Source organism: Coregonus clupeaformis, unplaced genomic scaffold, assembly GCF_020615455.1.
Source record: "Coregonus clupeaformis isolate EN_2021a unplaced genomic scaffold, ASM2061545v1 scaf1027, whole genome shotgun sequence".
Taxonomy (NCBI): Eukaryota; Metazoa; Chordata; class Actinopteri; order Salmoniformes; family Salmonidae; genus Coregonus; species Coregonus clupeaformis.
In genome coordinates, this window is record NW_025534481.1 from 33,182 (window position 1) to 49,316 (window position 16,135).

Below are 16,135 nucleotides of genomic sequence, written 5' to 3' on the forward strand. Positions count from 1 at the left end.
TAATATCAAGGGCCATTCAAATAACCTCAAGGACACTATACAACAAGAAAAACAAAAAGAGAGGAAAAAATAAACACCTGTCTCTTTGTCTTGGGCCTGATGTCGTCTACGGCAACCAGGAAGTCTCTTCTGAGCTCCCTGTCAATCTCTCGCTCACTCTTATCACCGTGGTCCCCAAACCCACCATAGTCTACCATCTCGGAACTTGGCTGTTTGTGTATCTCCATAGGCAGAGCTGGGCTGTTCAGGATGGACTCTCCCTGGTGGTCACTTTGTTCTGGCTCAGAGCTCTTAATGTACTCAGAGGTAGTGTCCACCCAGGGAAAGACAGAGGTGTAATCCACGTTGTCGTGAGACTGGCACTGGGCCTGGTGCTGGGGCGACGAGGGGTTAAAGTTAGAGTGGCTATCTCCGGTGTGGCCCGTGGCGAAATGCAGAGACATGCTGTAGCCCTCCTGACACCGACAGAAAGGCCGTCGTTCCTCCACCTCCATTACAGGGGGCATGGTGTCAAATAAGCTCTCCCCCGCGGCTAGCCTGACACAAAGAAGAAACAGAGGGATATGGATCAGACAATGAGCTATCTCATCAGACTCTGAATTAGAGTAAGCCTTGGGGATAACACAGGATTTGATAAAGGCTTTCTTTTCTCATGCCAGCTAAAATAGAAAAGGTAACCCAAGGTTATTATGGAAAAACTATTTACTTACAAACTAAATGACCAAAAGGACAGGGGTGGGTGACTGAACAGTTACAAGCTCAGGGGACCCCTCTCAGATCTATATAGAATCATTAATAGTTACCTCCATTCCTCCACAAAGCGTTCTTGTTCAGTGCTCCCATAGGTGGTCCCATCAGGTCCATGGAAGTCGTTGTGACCGTTCCGGTCGAATGTCCCACAGAGTCCCATTGTTCTGCTGTAGTCCACACTGGGAGCTCTGATTGACAGGCTCATCCCCCAATCACTGACGTCTGCCCTCACAAAGGCCCCAGATGGAAAGATCAACTACAAAAGGAATAAAAAGGGATAAAAGCGTCTGCTAAATGTCATATATTATTATATTATTAGAATATTATTATATATTATAAAAGTATGCGTTAACCTTTATTACAACCAGAAGTCAGATCTTAATGCAAATTATAGAATGAGTTCACTCAATGTTTTATTGCGTGGATCAGTATACTACACAGAGGGACTAAAAACAACAACAATCTCCAAATCTTTCTATCTATAGAACTAGTGTTGGACATTACATTACATCAATCGTACAGTGTTGCAGATTGCCCCTAGCAGAAAGGTGTTTTTCCATGACTTGTAAAAGTCGTATCATTCAATATTGGGCTCAGTGGGCTCACAAACTCACACATCCCCAAACCTGTCTAGACAGTGAGAGGAAACAGCCCATAAAAGTGGCGGTAATGACTTTAGTAAAAAAGCATGAGCTGACGCATAACCAAAAATGCTTGTACATGTGCTGACTACACGAGAGAAAACTGTACAAAAAGAAAGAAAGTCGCACAAGCTATATATGCTCCCAACAATTTAATGGGTAAACCTACTTGGTAAATGTAATAACTTTAAATTAACCAATACCTACTGTAATTTTCTTCCCCTGGTGAGATTCAAGGATCTTGATCCGATACTGACTGGAGCCGCTGGTCCCACTGGACCCACTGTTATATCCTCCCAGGTTCTTCAGAGAGAGCTGGGGCCTGGTCTCCTGAAGCTGACCGTTACACATGTCCAGCGTGACCACCTTAAGGACCACAAAATGAAAATAGGTAATTGACTGTTTTGTGTTATCCTAATAGTTTTCTACTGTATTTACAAGCTGTACATCTGGGTTTTTTTTACCCTAAAAGCGCCAACATATTTTTTGCTTAAAAGCGCCAATTGAGGTAATCTTTTACCCCAAATTGGTAATGATTGCAAAGAGACACTGCCTGTCAAGCATATAAAAGATGCGACTCTCGAATTGGTATAGAGATATTGAATGAAAGCTCATTAATTTTTTTGTTATAGTGGCTGCCACACCCTCTCAGGGGCCAAATCTGGGGTGGCTCCATATCTATATCTTTTCAGGGTACATACATCTACCTCTATGCCAAATTTGGTGCTTTTATCACAAAGTTTACTATTGAGTCCCATTTACAGCACAACTAGTATTCAAAAGAGTGATTATGTTTCATTCCTCCATTTGACCTCTGTTAGCACTTTTAGGGTTAATTTTCTAATAAATTAAATCAATCTATCAATCATTCATTCAATCAATCAGTGATTTCCCCAAAGCATCTTGCCTGCTCAATGTGTAAATGGATGGTTTTAAACTGTAGTGCTTTGTGTTTTATGTTGTAAATGTGTCTGTATTAAACGTTTTGTGCTGCTGATTTGGCCAGGTCTCTTGTAAAATGGATTTTTAATCTCAATGAGACTAACTTGGTAAAATAAAAATAACATAAAAATTCAAGCAATCAACCTCGTTTCCCTCCATGGCCGCCACTCCACAGTTACAGGACACAGCGTAATGGCGGCTACCACAGTCCCACTGACGAGCCTGGACCTCGAACACTCGGTGGAGGCTCTTGTAGAGGACGAAGGTACCCGTCTGCTGGTTCTCATAGCGTCTAGTGGGGAGAAACAGGTCTTAAAACAGTGCTGATAAATTGGACTGATATCATTGCTGTGATGTTCATACTTAAAATACCAAAACAACATTTATGTATGCTTGTGAAAACATTTGCGAAAATTTGTTAGAATTGAACATTTGCATCAAATAAGTTATTTTAAAGTTATTTTACTGGCAAGTTCAAATAAATAGTAAGAACTAGTTTCCAATAATTATCATATAAAAACACTTTTCCATCTAATCAAGCAAAAAGGGGCTTTTGATTATGGGTACTTGAGATTGCATAAACACGATGAAGGTGAAGCAATGATTTTAAAATAATTAGGATTGAAAAAGTTATATCCATTTAGAAGGTTATGGACTGGTCACCTTCGGACCTGTTTGGTCTGAAAAACATTTTAAACATATTTTTCTCTGATTAGCGGGTGTTTTTTGTAATGTTTTCAAGTACCAGCTTTGACCAAACTCTCATGTAGTGACCTGTGAGAGGATAGTTAATAATAATAATTACAGTAAAGAACTTAATCAGTTAGCAGGAGGTGGAGTGGTGATTTAAATAGCTCTTCTTGATCATTAAAATCGGCCAAAACAAATAATGTGGGGGCAGAAAAATGTTATAAAAAAAAGCATAACAAATGAGATTTTTTTTAAAAACACACTGTATGTCAATGTACATGAAGTTCTATTGGGGGGAAAAATAATGGGGGATAATTCGATGTGAAATGTGAAGTGGGTACTCGTCTCCAAGTCTGTACGTAACACACTAATATTTAATAATAATAATAATATATGCCATTTAGCAGATGCTTTTATCCAAAGTGACATAAATCGTAAATCTAAAGTGATTTACATATGGGTGGTCCTAGGAATCCAACAAGTGAAATGCTCTACCAACTGAGCAACATAGGACACAGCATGCTAAACACAATGCCCCAGTTACCTACCTGCCATCCAATGTAATGATGTGTGGATCAGTCAGAGAGTAGCAGCTTGCAGTGGGAACATCTTGAACTGTGACCTGTAGAGGTATGAGGAACAAAACTTTGCGTGACCCACTCTGGTCGTGCTGATTAAAGTATAGGCAACAGCACATTCTGTAGCTTTCATGTGTGTGTGTGTGTGTGTGTGTGTGTGTGTGTGTGTGTGTGTGTGTGTGTGTGTGTGTGTGTGTGTGTGTGCTGTGTGTGTGTGTGTGTGTGTGTCTGTGTTTTTGAATAACAGGCGAAATGCTTTCATGTCTCACTGGCTTAAACACTAAACACAGATGTGCCAAGCCTGACTGCATGACTGAGGGATGACACAACGCAGGGGAAGTCAGAAGGTTAGAAGGACACAACGGTTTTGCTACATGAGTAACGCTCAGATTTAGTTTCAACAAAAGAGTGGAAGAGCACGTGGAAAAGCAGTGTTAGTGATTTGTCGTTGGTTCATAACAGTCTTCTCTTTAACCATGTAAACACTGTGGTGCTATGTCATGCAGACATTTACTGCAGTTATGTTAGTGTTATAAGCATCTGTTCTGAGGCTTATAGCTACATTTTCTCTCTCTCTGACCTTGAGTGGGGTGGGGCTATAGCCCATCCGGAAGCAGGGTGCATAAAAAAGAGAATTAAAATATTGAGTGTTCTAATTCTAAAGTTCTAATTATGTTGTAGTGTTCTAATGTGTTCTAATTCTATGGGTCTCCCGGTCGGACCTTGAGGGGTGTGGGGCTGTATCTCCTCCAGAGGCGCGGTGCGTCAGAGCGTGGCGTGGCACTGAGGAGGCTGGGGCGGTTGCCGTCGCGGGTGAAGTCTGTGACGGCGGTGAGGGTGAGGCTGGCCCAGGCACACCCCTGGCTCCGGCTGCAGGCTGCAGTAGGCTGCAGCTCCACCTGGCAGGTTGACAGGGCCATGTTGGGGGCCTCCACGCTGGGACCCAGGCTGTCTGGGAGGGCAACAGGACACATAACAGGGTCTGGTTAGTAAATACCCCCACAGAGCCGCAAGACAGCTAGCCTGAATATGAAATCGATCCCTAGCCCCTAGATCTGTGAAAGGATTAGATGGGTGTAAACAAACAGGAAGTAATCACATGTTGAGTCTCTTGGTTTTAAACCTCTCTGGCGCTAGTACAGTAAGCACTGGCTCGCACAGAGATGGCATGATCATGGAAATTAGGCTATTCTAATTCTTACCTGAGTCACGGACGCTCAGAGTGAGAGGGACTCCACATGGTCGGCCGTGCTCTGTCCCGTAACAGGGGATAGGCACTGTACTGTGGATGGCTACAGCATGCTCTTTACCGTCCTCCGCAATCTGCAGCACATCTGGAACAAACTGCAGGGAGAGAGAGAGAGAGAGTACAGACACAGGTTCCTGGACTGTCTGGGCTCAATATTAATTTAATTTACAGCACGCGATGCAGTTCAGAAGGAGTTTAATGCTCACCAATGGATTATATACAATTTAGAGGTCAACCAACAACCATCTTTTTTAGTACATTGTATCAGTCATGATGGTTTACCTTAATTCCAGCATAGAAGCTCTCACTCTCTTTGGCCAGAGATTGTGTCCGGCTGGAGTTACCCAGGAACGTGGAAACACTGCAGGAGAACTGTAAAATAATAGTACATTAATAATGACATAAGTCGCCACTATCAAACGTTCACCAGGCCAGTCTGCGACAGAGCTGTCTATGACACAAATGAAACGGCATAATATTTTCCCTTAAAAAAAGCATAAGGCTTAGGGTCGTAAAAGCGGCCTTTCTAATTTGTTTTGGCTTGTATATGTAATTCATCCAAACATTTCACTGAGTCATATGGCGTGTAGGCTACATGAGCAATGTGTTAGGGCTGGAGCCGTTGTGTGTTTAAGTCAATCTTCAGTAAAGTAGTGACCCCTGATCTAGCCCAGCAGTGAGATCAGCATGTGGGGAACAGAGCCTGTTGAGTGTGGCCTGCCCTGCACTGCACAGCTTGTCATGGATATACACAACTAGTACCGCACGTAGCATCCATCCACACATGGCTTCACATGGCAGGGATATATGGTAATTTAGCAGACAAACCACTAATACAGTAATTGCTATCTTAAGTTTCAAGTTTTATTAGTTGCATACAGGATACACATGGTATACACCATCCAACGAAAGGCTTACTTGCAGGTCCCTTCTCGAAAATGCAACAACAGTAAGAAATAATAAAATATAAGAATATGAACATAAAGTCAATGGCAGTAGAATATAATAAACATTTGAGCATAAGTATAATACAGGAAGGCACAATTTATCGTCCAATATTTACACGTGTATCAGGGAAGGGGGGATTGGTGGGCAAGTGTTTAAATTGTGCAGTATTAACAATAGTAAATAACAGTCTGGTAGCAGCAGTTGTGATGTGTGTGTTGCATAAATGTACATTACATTACATTTACGTCATTTAGCAGACGCTCTTATCCAGAGCGACCCACAAATTGGTGCATTCACCTTATAGCCAGTGGGATAACCACTTTACAATATGTTTTTTGTGTGGTTTTTTTGGTGGGTGGGGTAAGGGGGGTAGGGGGGTAGAAGGATTACTTTATCCTATCCCAGGTATTCCTTAAAGAGGTGGGGTTTCAAGTATGTGTGTGTGTAACAGTTGGTGGTCAGGAGTCTGAACCCTTTGGAGTTGGCACTGGTGTGAGGCAAGGGTGTGTGCTTGCGCCGGTCCTATTCAATGTCTTCCTCCTGTGTGTCACAACACTCCTGCACAAGGACATGGAAACAGAGTGGGGTGACCCTGGACGTCAGATTGAACGGGAACCTCTTCAACATTAAGAGGCTCCAAGCTGCCACAAAGCTCAAATCTGAACGCGTTCTTGAGCTCCAGTATGCGGATGATTGCGCTCTTATGGCACATACCCCAGAAGCTGTACAAGCCATGCTCACAGCAACTGTGAGAGCATACAGCAGAATGGGGCTGTCTGTTAACATCCCAAAAACAGAGATCCTATGTCAGTGGTGATCTGACCCTCCAACTGAAACATCCACATTCTCCATCTCAGAATCCTCACTGGCCATTGTACCACACTCTAAATATCTTGGAAGCAACAGCAACCTGCACCTACACACCAAAGTTGCAGTCTACCAGGCAGTGTGTATCTACACTCCTTTATGGATGTGAAAAATGGACAGTCTACAGGCAACAGTTAAAACAACTGGAGTCCTTTCACATAAAATGCCTCCAACGCATTTTGAAAGTGACCTGGCAGGACCGTGTTCCACACTCAGAGATCCTACAGAGAACCAACTGCAGGAGCATTGAAGCGTCCATCACACACCACCAGCTTAGATGGCTCAGTCATGCCATCCGGATGCCAGAGGATCGCCTGCCGCAAAAGATGCTGTACGGACAGCTACAACTGGGCCGTCGCTCAGCAGGTGGGCAGAAAAAGCGGATAAAGGACCAACTGAAGACATCACTAAAGAAATGTGGGATAAACCCTGCCTCCCTCGAGACTGTTGCTGCGGACCGTTCCACCTGGCGCGGCCTATGCCATCTAGGAGTGACCATGCCGGCACCGGCCTCAACGGGACAGGTCTTTGTGTGCTCTGTCTGTGGCAGACAGTGTACAACCCGCATCGGATTATACTGTAAAGCCATCAGCGAACCCACAAGCAGTAGTTAAGTCATCATCGGATACGATGGACTACCTTAAGCAAGTAAGTGTGCGTGGATGTGTGGGTGTGTGTGTGTGAATGAGTGCATGTGTGCTAAGGTGTGGAGAGTCAGAGCAGGTGGTCAGTCCAGTTCAATTGTTCAGCAGTCTGATGGCTTGTAGATAGAAACTGTCTCTTAGTCTATTGTCCCACTGGCTATCATAAGTTGAATGCACCAATTTGTAAGTCGCTCTGGATAAGAGCATCTGCTAAATGATGTAGATGTAAATGTATCAGACCTCATGCTCCGATACTATCTGCAGTAAGGTAAGGGAGAGAACAGCTCGTGGCTGGGGTGATGGGGTCCTTGATGATGCTGCGGGACTTCCTCAGGCACCGTTTCTTGTAGATGTCCTGGATGGGTGGTAACATGGTGATGTACTGGGCCTTCTTCATCACCCGCTGGAGGGCCTTACGGTCATGGACAGAGCAATTCCCGCACCAGACTGTGATGCAACCGGTCAGGATGCTCTCAATGGTGCAACGGTAGTTTTTGGAGAGGACCTGGGGTAGCGTGCCAAATTTCTTAAGCCGCCTTAGAAAGTAGAGGCGCTGTTGCGCCCGCTTGACAACAGTGGTGTGGATGTGGACACGGAGGAACTTAAAACTGCTGACTCTCTCTACTGTAGTCCCGTTGATGTGGATCGGGCATGTTCCCTCCTCTGCTTCCTGAAGTCAACAATCAACTCCTTTTTGTTTTGCTGATGTTGAGGGAGAAGTTGTTTTCCTGGCACCACAATGCCAGGTCACTTACCTCCTCCCTAGAAGCTGACTCATCATTGTTGGTTATTAGGCCTACAACCGTGGTGTCATCAGCAAAATTGGGATCATGCAAAGTCATGCAGTCATGGGTGAACAGGGAGAGCAGCAGAGGGCTGAGGACACACCCCTGGGGGGCCTCTATGTTAAGAGTCAGTGTGGAGGAGGTGTTGTTGCCAATCCTCACAGCCTGTGGTCTGCCCTTCAGGAAGTCCAGGATCCAGTTGCAGAGGGTAGTGTCCAGACCCAGGGCTCTGAGCTTGGTGTCGAGCTTGGAGGGAACAATAGTGTTGAATGCTGAATTGTAGTCAATGAACAGCATTCTCACATAGGTGTTCCTCTAGTCCAAATGTCTTAGGGCCGTGTGAATAGCGATGGAAATGGCATCTTCCATGGATCTGTTGGAGCGGTAGACAAATTGGAGTGAGTCCAGTATGCCTGGCATGCTGGCCTTGATGTGGGCCATGACCAGCCTCTCGAAACACTTCATTATGACAGGAGTGAGTGAGAAAGAGCGATAGTCATTTTGGCATGTCACCTTGATTTTCTTGGGCACTGGGACTATGGTGGTCTCCTTGATGCAAGTGGGGACTACAGCTTGGGACAGGGACAGGTTGAAGAAGACTAATATCTAATATCTGTGTTAGAAGAAGAGCCTCAATACAACAGACCAATTGCATAGAAAGCATTTGATGGGAATCATGTGAAAGAGTCCTCCCAGCAATAAAAAGTAAGACAGACCAGCCCTACACTGAATCTGATTCAGCCCTCTTCCCTTCATGCCCTCCTTTCTCTTCCCTGACAATCTGACACACTTTCTTCTATCCTGTTTTTCTACATGTTGAACTCAGTCAGAAAGGTCAAGAGGTCAACAGGATCCATTGGTTAAGCCACCAAGGATGGTCAACCCCCATCACACAAACACACGCACGCTCACACACGCACACACACACACAAACACACACACAAACAAACACACACACACACATCCACACACACACGTCTGTTAGACATTTTTACCGTCTCCCCCAGTCTGAAGTGGACTCCGTCCATCTCCACCAATGAGAAGGTCTCCATGATAGAATCTTTCCTGATCTCCACCTTCATATTGGATGCCAGGTGTCGGGCCCAGACCACCAGGTAACCCAAGGGGAGTCCCGAGGCCTTCACCCCACTGAAGGTGCATCGCAGGTGGACACTGCTACCCACCAGCTCTGGGGTGATCACAGGCTTGGAGGATAATGCAGGGAGACTTGCTGAGCAAGGGAAAGATGAGGGATGAACAAGAAGCTGATATCAATAAAGAATTACGATAAATGTGAATAACATTTCTTTGTGCTTGTTTTGGTTGTTTACCTTTGCAGCGCCCATTGACTTCCACCTCACCCAGTGGGCATAATTTAGGTCCAAATTCTGATATGACTAAAAACAAGAAAAATACAGTTAGACTTTTATTTTTTTTATTTCCTCAATTCCACTGTGTACTTTAGACCGGAGCGAACGAACAGAGCAGCAGACATATCTGAAGGCTAATAACAAATTCCCAATTCCAGCCAAGCAGTCACCCAGACATCCCATCACACCAAACTGACAGTGAGTCTCTAATTCTAATTCACCTTTGGCACAATATCCCATACACCCCTGGGTGGGTTGCAGGTAGTACAGGAGAAACTCCCCACAGTTGCGTACTGAGATGGGGATGCGGAAGAGGCAGCAGTCCTTGGTGCTCCCGTGGAAGAACTGCCAGGTGGCGCAGGCCGAGAGCTGGCGGACCTCCCCCGGGCGGGGCAACGAGCTATCAGTCAGAGACAGCCACACAGGCGCCTGGGTGCCACATCTGTTCATCTGGAGAGAGGACATTCAAAAAGCATCTCAGAGTAAGTGCTGGTCTAGGATCAGTTTTGCCTTTTAAATCGTAATGGATATGAGGGGGGACCTGATCCTAGATCAGCACTCCTACTCTGAGATGCTTTGTGAAAAAGCTTCCACCTGCTCTGTAGCTACTCATTATACAGTTTACACTCAACTTTTCACTGTCAACAAAAATCTAACTCAAAAAGCAAAAACTAAACACAGCTGTATTGAATGAGGTCAGAGTTGTATGGATTCATTTACATGGAAATTATGACTTGCATTGGTAACTACAGTTTGGATGTTTATAGAGAATAATCCTTATAATTCTCATAATACACCATGTTTAAAATATTGGATGCACAACATGTTTCCTCATGAAAACCACTTGATTAAGTACAATATCTCCTGTAGTCGACAAAGTAATTCATGAAAATCGCTTCCACTGTGAAGAGTTAATAGCTTTGCCTGTATCATTTTTTAAAATGGTAAATAAAACATGCCCTACAATGAAGCCTTGTGGAACCCCTTTACATACTAGGGGCAAGATGGCATGGTTTAACAGCTTTAGCTTACTTCCACACAGCTGGTGGGCATCTCTGCAGGCTTGTTGTTAATGCTGAAGCGGTACCATCCTGGGGAGAGGGAGTGATCGCAGATCAGGTCCTGTATAGCAGTGTTCTGCAGGTCACTGGAGTCAAAGTCCACGCTGCGATACGGGTTCCTCAACGTGCGGTAACCTCCCGGGTAGCACTCTGGAGCTGGGGGAGACAAAGGGATGAAGGTTAGTAAGAAAACACCTTACATTCACAAGACACGTTTTATTTTGAAGACGAATGTATTTGGAACATAGGTGTCATTCTGGGTAGTTACTGAGATGTCAACCTGAACTGTGGAGGGAGGGATGGGAGGGAGGGAGCGGGGCATGGTAGCAAAAACAGTTAGCAAAAAATGTAATTCCAGTGGCTCTATAACTTCAGTCAGTTCATTAAAGGGTGGAACTAGAGTTAATTTACTGTAACCTTCAGAGGGAGAGATGAGGAGGATATATTCAAACAGGTAAAAATAACACACATTCATCTACCTAACTCCCCTCCTTTTTAAACTCTCCCCTGGAGGGTTAGACAATAAAGCCAGCGATCCATGACAGGGTCTGAACATAGCTCGCAGCTGAAGGCTAAAAATGGAGAGAAAAGGACTTTAAAGTCAGACCTCTCACATCCCATGTCTATTCAAGTGTCAGAGAACCTGCACCAATCTCACACTTCCCCGTCTGTAAATTGAAAATGGGTCAAAACGACTCGACTTCAGGATATCAGTCAGAGCTATGACAGAGGAATAGGAAGGCCCTTACTGTGTGTCTATCTAATGCAGAACATCCTATGGAAATCCTACCTTGGTGACTATATTATGAAATCTATTCTATATATCTTAAAAGCGTCTTGCTCTACGTGTTCACTATGATGTTGAATTATCAATTACAAAACAAGGCATGTTCCAAATATGTTACATATTTCGTATCATTTGGATGTAGCAACGGTCTGCCCCTCTGGGCTAATGATGAAGGTTTGTCCTGGGCTGAGAGTTCCCTAGAGACTATTTATGAGGTTACCTCCCTACCACTCTGTAAACTCTGATAAGGCCAATTTGACTAGGGTTTACCCAACAGCAACAGCCCGGTCTCACCACTTTGTCCTCGTCTCCTCTGAAAAACATAATTGTTTGGAAAACCTTTGACCTTAGTGCTTGGAGAGAATTAGTTCCCAGACACAGACACAGACAAGGTGTATGTATGCAGAGACAGAGGATTTGTAAATACAACACATGCTCTCAAATTTGGACGGCAAGGAAATATAACACATTTTCAGTGCGTCCCTCTGGACCTTGTTGAAGACTGAATGTGGCCCCTGGGGCAAAATGAGTTAGACACCCCTACTGTATGGAGTAACTTGTTTGGATGGAATAAATTAAGACTTCATCCAAAATGGCACCCTTTTCCCTACATAGTGCATTACTTTTGACCAGAGCCCTACAGATACGTGCATTATATAGGGAACAGGGTGGCATTTGAGACACAGACTAGGTGGCACACAACAACAGGCTCCCCAGCAGGAGTGTGGCATCATGGTCTGACCTATGACCCCAAGCCTGGTGCTGCTAGTGAAAGAATGCTTTGTTGTCTCATGAGGAGATGGCCATCAAAGTCCATTCTCAGGGCCATTGTTTAGTGGTTTAACTGAGACTCTCTGGCTACACACACACATGCATGCACACACACACACGCACACGCACACAGTGCGCACTCACCCACACACACGGCGTGCTGTGGTGAACTAAAGGCTCAGGGCCCATTCACTGATTTATTTGTTGTGACAACCCTTCTGAATTAGCAAATGACCCGCTGATTGGATGTGGGAGAGGAGAGGAGAAACATCAAGGAACTAGTGCCTACTTTCCCTATTGGTATAACTAGTAGTCCCCTGCACTGTAAACCTCAACGTGCTGTCATTACTCAAAACCTTTGAGGAAACCTGTTGCACTCAAAGAGATACTTCAGGATTTTGGCAAGGAGGCCCTTTATCTACTTCGCCAGAGTCAGATGAACTCATGGATACCATTTTATGTATCTGCGTGCAGGCAGTTTAAAGGAAGTTGCTAACTAGCGCTAGCGCAATTACTAACTAGCGTTAGCAAAATTACTGGAAGTCTATGGTATCTGCTAGCATTCTAACAGATACTTACAGACTTCCAGTCAATGTGCTAACGCTAGCGAAACTACATCTAACTTCATTCATATTTGGCACAGAGACGAAAAAAATTGTATTCACGAGTTCATCTGACTCTGGGGAAGTAGATAAAGGGCCTCATTGCCAAAATCACGAAGTATCGCTTTAATATATATGAGTACAGTCACTTAAAGTGATTTTGAAGTCATTACTCAAACTGACAGTAGCGGTGTGTGGGTAAAACCACTGGGGAAGCTAAGCCAAGCCAGGAAAAAAGCCATATTACAACCTACAGTACCAGTCAAAAGTTTGGACACACCTACTCATTCAAGGGTTTTTCTTGATTTTTACATCAAAACTATGAAATAACACATATGGAATCATGTAGTAACCAAAAAAAGTGTTAAACAAATCAAAATCTATTTTAAATTTGAGATTCTTCAAAGTAGCCACCCTTTGCCTTGATGACAGCTTTGCACACTCTTTGCATTCTCTCAAGCAGCTTCATGAGGTAGTCACCTGGAATGCATTTCAGTTAACAGGTGTGCCTTCTTAAAAGTTAATTTATGGAATTTCTTTCCTTCTTAATGCGTTTGAGCCAATCAGTTGTGTTGTGACAAGGTAAGGGTGGTATACAGAAGTTAGCCCTATTTGGTAAAAGACCATGTCCAAGATAAAGCAAAGCAGTGCGATAAAAACAACAACAACCCAGAGTTACACATGGGATAAAACAAAACATACAGTCAATAACAAAATAGAAAATATATATACAGTGTGTGCAAATGTAGTAAATTATGGAGGTAAGGCAATAAATATGACATAATGCAAAATAATTACAATTTAGTATTAACACTGGAATGATAGAAGTGCAGAAGATGATGTGCAAATAGAGATACTGGGGTGCAAATGAGCAAAATAAATAACAATATGGGGATGAGGTAGTTGGGTGGGCTAATTACAGATGGGCTGTGTACAGGTGCTGTGATCGGTAAGCTGCTCTGACAACTGATGCTTAAAGTTAGTGAGGGAGATAAGAGTCTCCAGCTTCAGAGATTTTTGCAGTTCGTTCTAGTCATTAGCAGCAGAGAACTGGAAGGAATGGCGGCCAAAGGAGGTGTTGGCTTTGGGGATGACCAGTGAGATATACCTGCTGGAGCGCATACTACGCGTGGGCGTTGCTATGGTGACCAATGAGCTTAGATAAGGCAGGGATTTGCCTAGCAGTGATTTATAGATGACCTGGAGCCAGTGGGTTTGGCGACGAATATGTAGTGAGGGCCAGCCAACGAGAGCGAACAGGTCACAATGGTGGGTAGTATATGGGGCTTTGGTGACAAAACGGATGGCACTACATCCAATTTGCTGAGTAGAGTGTTGGAGGCTATTTTGTAAATGACATCGCCGAAGTCAAGGATCGGTAGGATAGTCAGTTTTACGAGGGCATGTTTGGCAGCATGAGTGAAGGATGCTTTGTTTGCGAAATAGGAAGCCGATTCTAGATTTAACTTTGGATTGGAGATGCTTAATGTGAGTCTGGAAGGAGAGTTTACGGTCTAACCTGACACCTAGGTATTTGTAGTTGTCCACATATTCTAAGTCAGACCCGCCGAGAGTAGTGATTCTAGTCGGGCAGGCGGGTGCAAGCAGCGTTCGATTGAAGAGCATGCATTTAGTTTTACTAGCGTTTAAGAGCAGTTGGAGGCTACGGAAGGAGTGTTGTATGGCACTGAAGCACGTTTGGAGGTTTGTTAACACAGTGTCCAATGAAGGGCCAGATGTATACAAAATGGTGTCGTCTGCATAGAGGTGGATCTGAGAGTCACCAGCAGCAAGAGCGACATCATTGATATACACAGAGAATAGAGTCGGCCCGAGAATTGAACCCTGTGGCACCCCCATAGAAACTGCCAGAGGTCCAGACAACAGGCCCTCCGATTTGACACATTGAACCCTATCTGAGAAGTAGTTGGTGAACCAGGCGAGGGAGTCATTTGAGAAACCAAGGCTATTTAGTCTGCCAATAAGAATGCGGTGATTGACAGAGTCGAAAGCCTTGGCCAGGTCGATGAAGACAGCTGCACAGTACTGTCTTTTATCGATCATGGTTATAATATCGTTTAGGACCTTTAGCGTGGCTGAGGTGCACCCATGACCAGCTCGGAAACCAGATTGCATAGCGGAGAAGGTACGGTGGGATTCGAAATGGACAGTGATCTGTTTGTTAAATTGGCTTTCAAATACTTTTGAAAGGCAGGGCAGGATGGATATAGGCCTGTAACAGTTTGGATCTAGAGTGTCACCCCCTTTGAAGAGGGGGATGACCGCGGCAGCTTTCCAATCTCTGGGGATCTCAGATGATACGAAAGAGAGGTTGAACAGGCTAGTAATAGGGGTTGCTACAATTTCGGCAGCTAATTTTAGAAAGAAAGGGTCCAGATTGTCTAGCCCAGCTGATTTGTAGGGGTCCAGATTTTGCAGCTCTTTCAGAACATCAGCTATCTGAATTTGGGTGAATGAGAAGCGGGGGTGGGGGGTTTGGGGGGCATGGGCAAGTTCCAGGGTGGGGGTGGGGAGAGCTGGTGGCCGGGGTAGGGGTAGCCAGGTGGAAAGCATGGCCAGCCGTAGCAAAATGCTTATTGAAATTCTCGATTATCGTTGATTTATCGGTGGTGACAGTGTTTCCTAGCCTCAGTGCAGTGGGCAGCTGGGAGGAGGTGCTCTTATTCTCCATGGAGTTTACAGTGTCCCAAAACCTTTTGGAGTTAGTGCTACAGGATGCACATTTCTGTTTGAAAAAGCTAGCCTTTGCTTTCCTAACTGATTGGGTATATTGGTTCCTGACTTCCCTGAAAGGTTGCATATTGCGGGGGCTGTTTGATGCTAATGCAGTACGCCACAGGATGTTTTTGTGCTGGTCAAGGGCAGTCAAGTCTGGGGTGAACCAGGGGCTATATCTGTTCTTAGTTCTGAATTTTTTGAATGGGGCATGCTTATTTAAGATGGAGAGGAAAGCACTTTTAAAGAACAACCAGGCATCCTCTACTGACGGAATGAGGTCAATATCCATCCAGGATACCCGGGCCAAGTCAATTAGAAAGTCCTGCTCGCTGAAGCATTTTAGGGAGTGTTTGACAGTGATGAGGGGTGGTCATTTGACCGCGGACCCATTTCGGACGCAGGCAATGAGGCAGTGATCGCTGAGATCCTGGTTGAAGACAGCGGAGGTGTATTTAGAGGGTCAATTAGTCAGGATGATATCTATGAGGGTGCCCATGTTTACGGATTTAGGGTTGTACCTGGTAGGTTCCTTGATCATTTGTGTGAGATTGAGGGCATCTAGTTTAAATTGTAGGACTGCCGGGGTGTTAAGCATATCCCAGTTTAGGTTACCAAGCAGTACGAACTCTGAGGATAGATGGGGGGCAATCAATTCACATATGGTGTCCAGGGCAGAGCTGGGGGCTGATGGGGGTCTGTAGCAAGCGGCAC

General features: G+C 44.7%; 1 protein-coding gene across 1 annotated transcript in view; it reads right to left on the reverse strand.

Annotated features, from left to right (window-relative positions):
* Positions 1-16,135, reverse strand: part of LOC121556375 (von Willebrand factor D and EGF domain-containing protein) — a 55,418-nt gene that overhangs the window by 30,149 nt on the left and 9,134 nt on the right. The window contains exons 2-13 of the mRNA XM_045217361.1: positions 10,497-10,681; positions 9,686-9,914; positions 9,426-9,491; positions 9,090-9,325; positions 5,133-5,222; positions 4,804-4,945; positions 4,324-4,553; positions 3,572-3,645; positions 2,478-2,625; positions 1,599-1,757; positions 804-1,006; positions 78-537 (exon numbers count right to left, since the gene is read on the reverse strand). Coding sequence (XP_045073296.1) covers positions 78-537; positions 804-1,006; positions 1,599-1,757; positions 2,478-2,625; positions 3,572-3,645; positions 4,324-4,553; positions 4,804-4,945; positions 5,133-5,222; positions 9,090-9,325; positions 9,426-9,491; positions 9,686-9,914; positions 10,497-10,681 — 2,222 coding nt within the window. The remainder of the gene's footprint in view (positions 1-77; positions 538-803; positions 1,007-1,598; positions 1,758-2,477; positions 2,626-3,571; positions 3,646-4,323; positions 4,554-4,803; positions 4,946-5,132; positions 5,223-9,089; positions 9,326-9,425; positions 9,492-9,685; positions 9,915-10,496; positions 10,682-16,135) is intronic.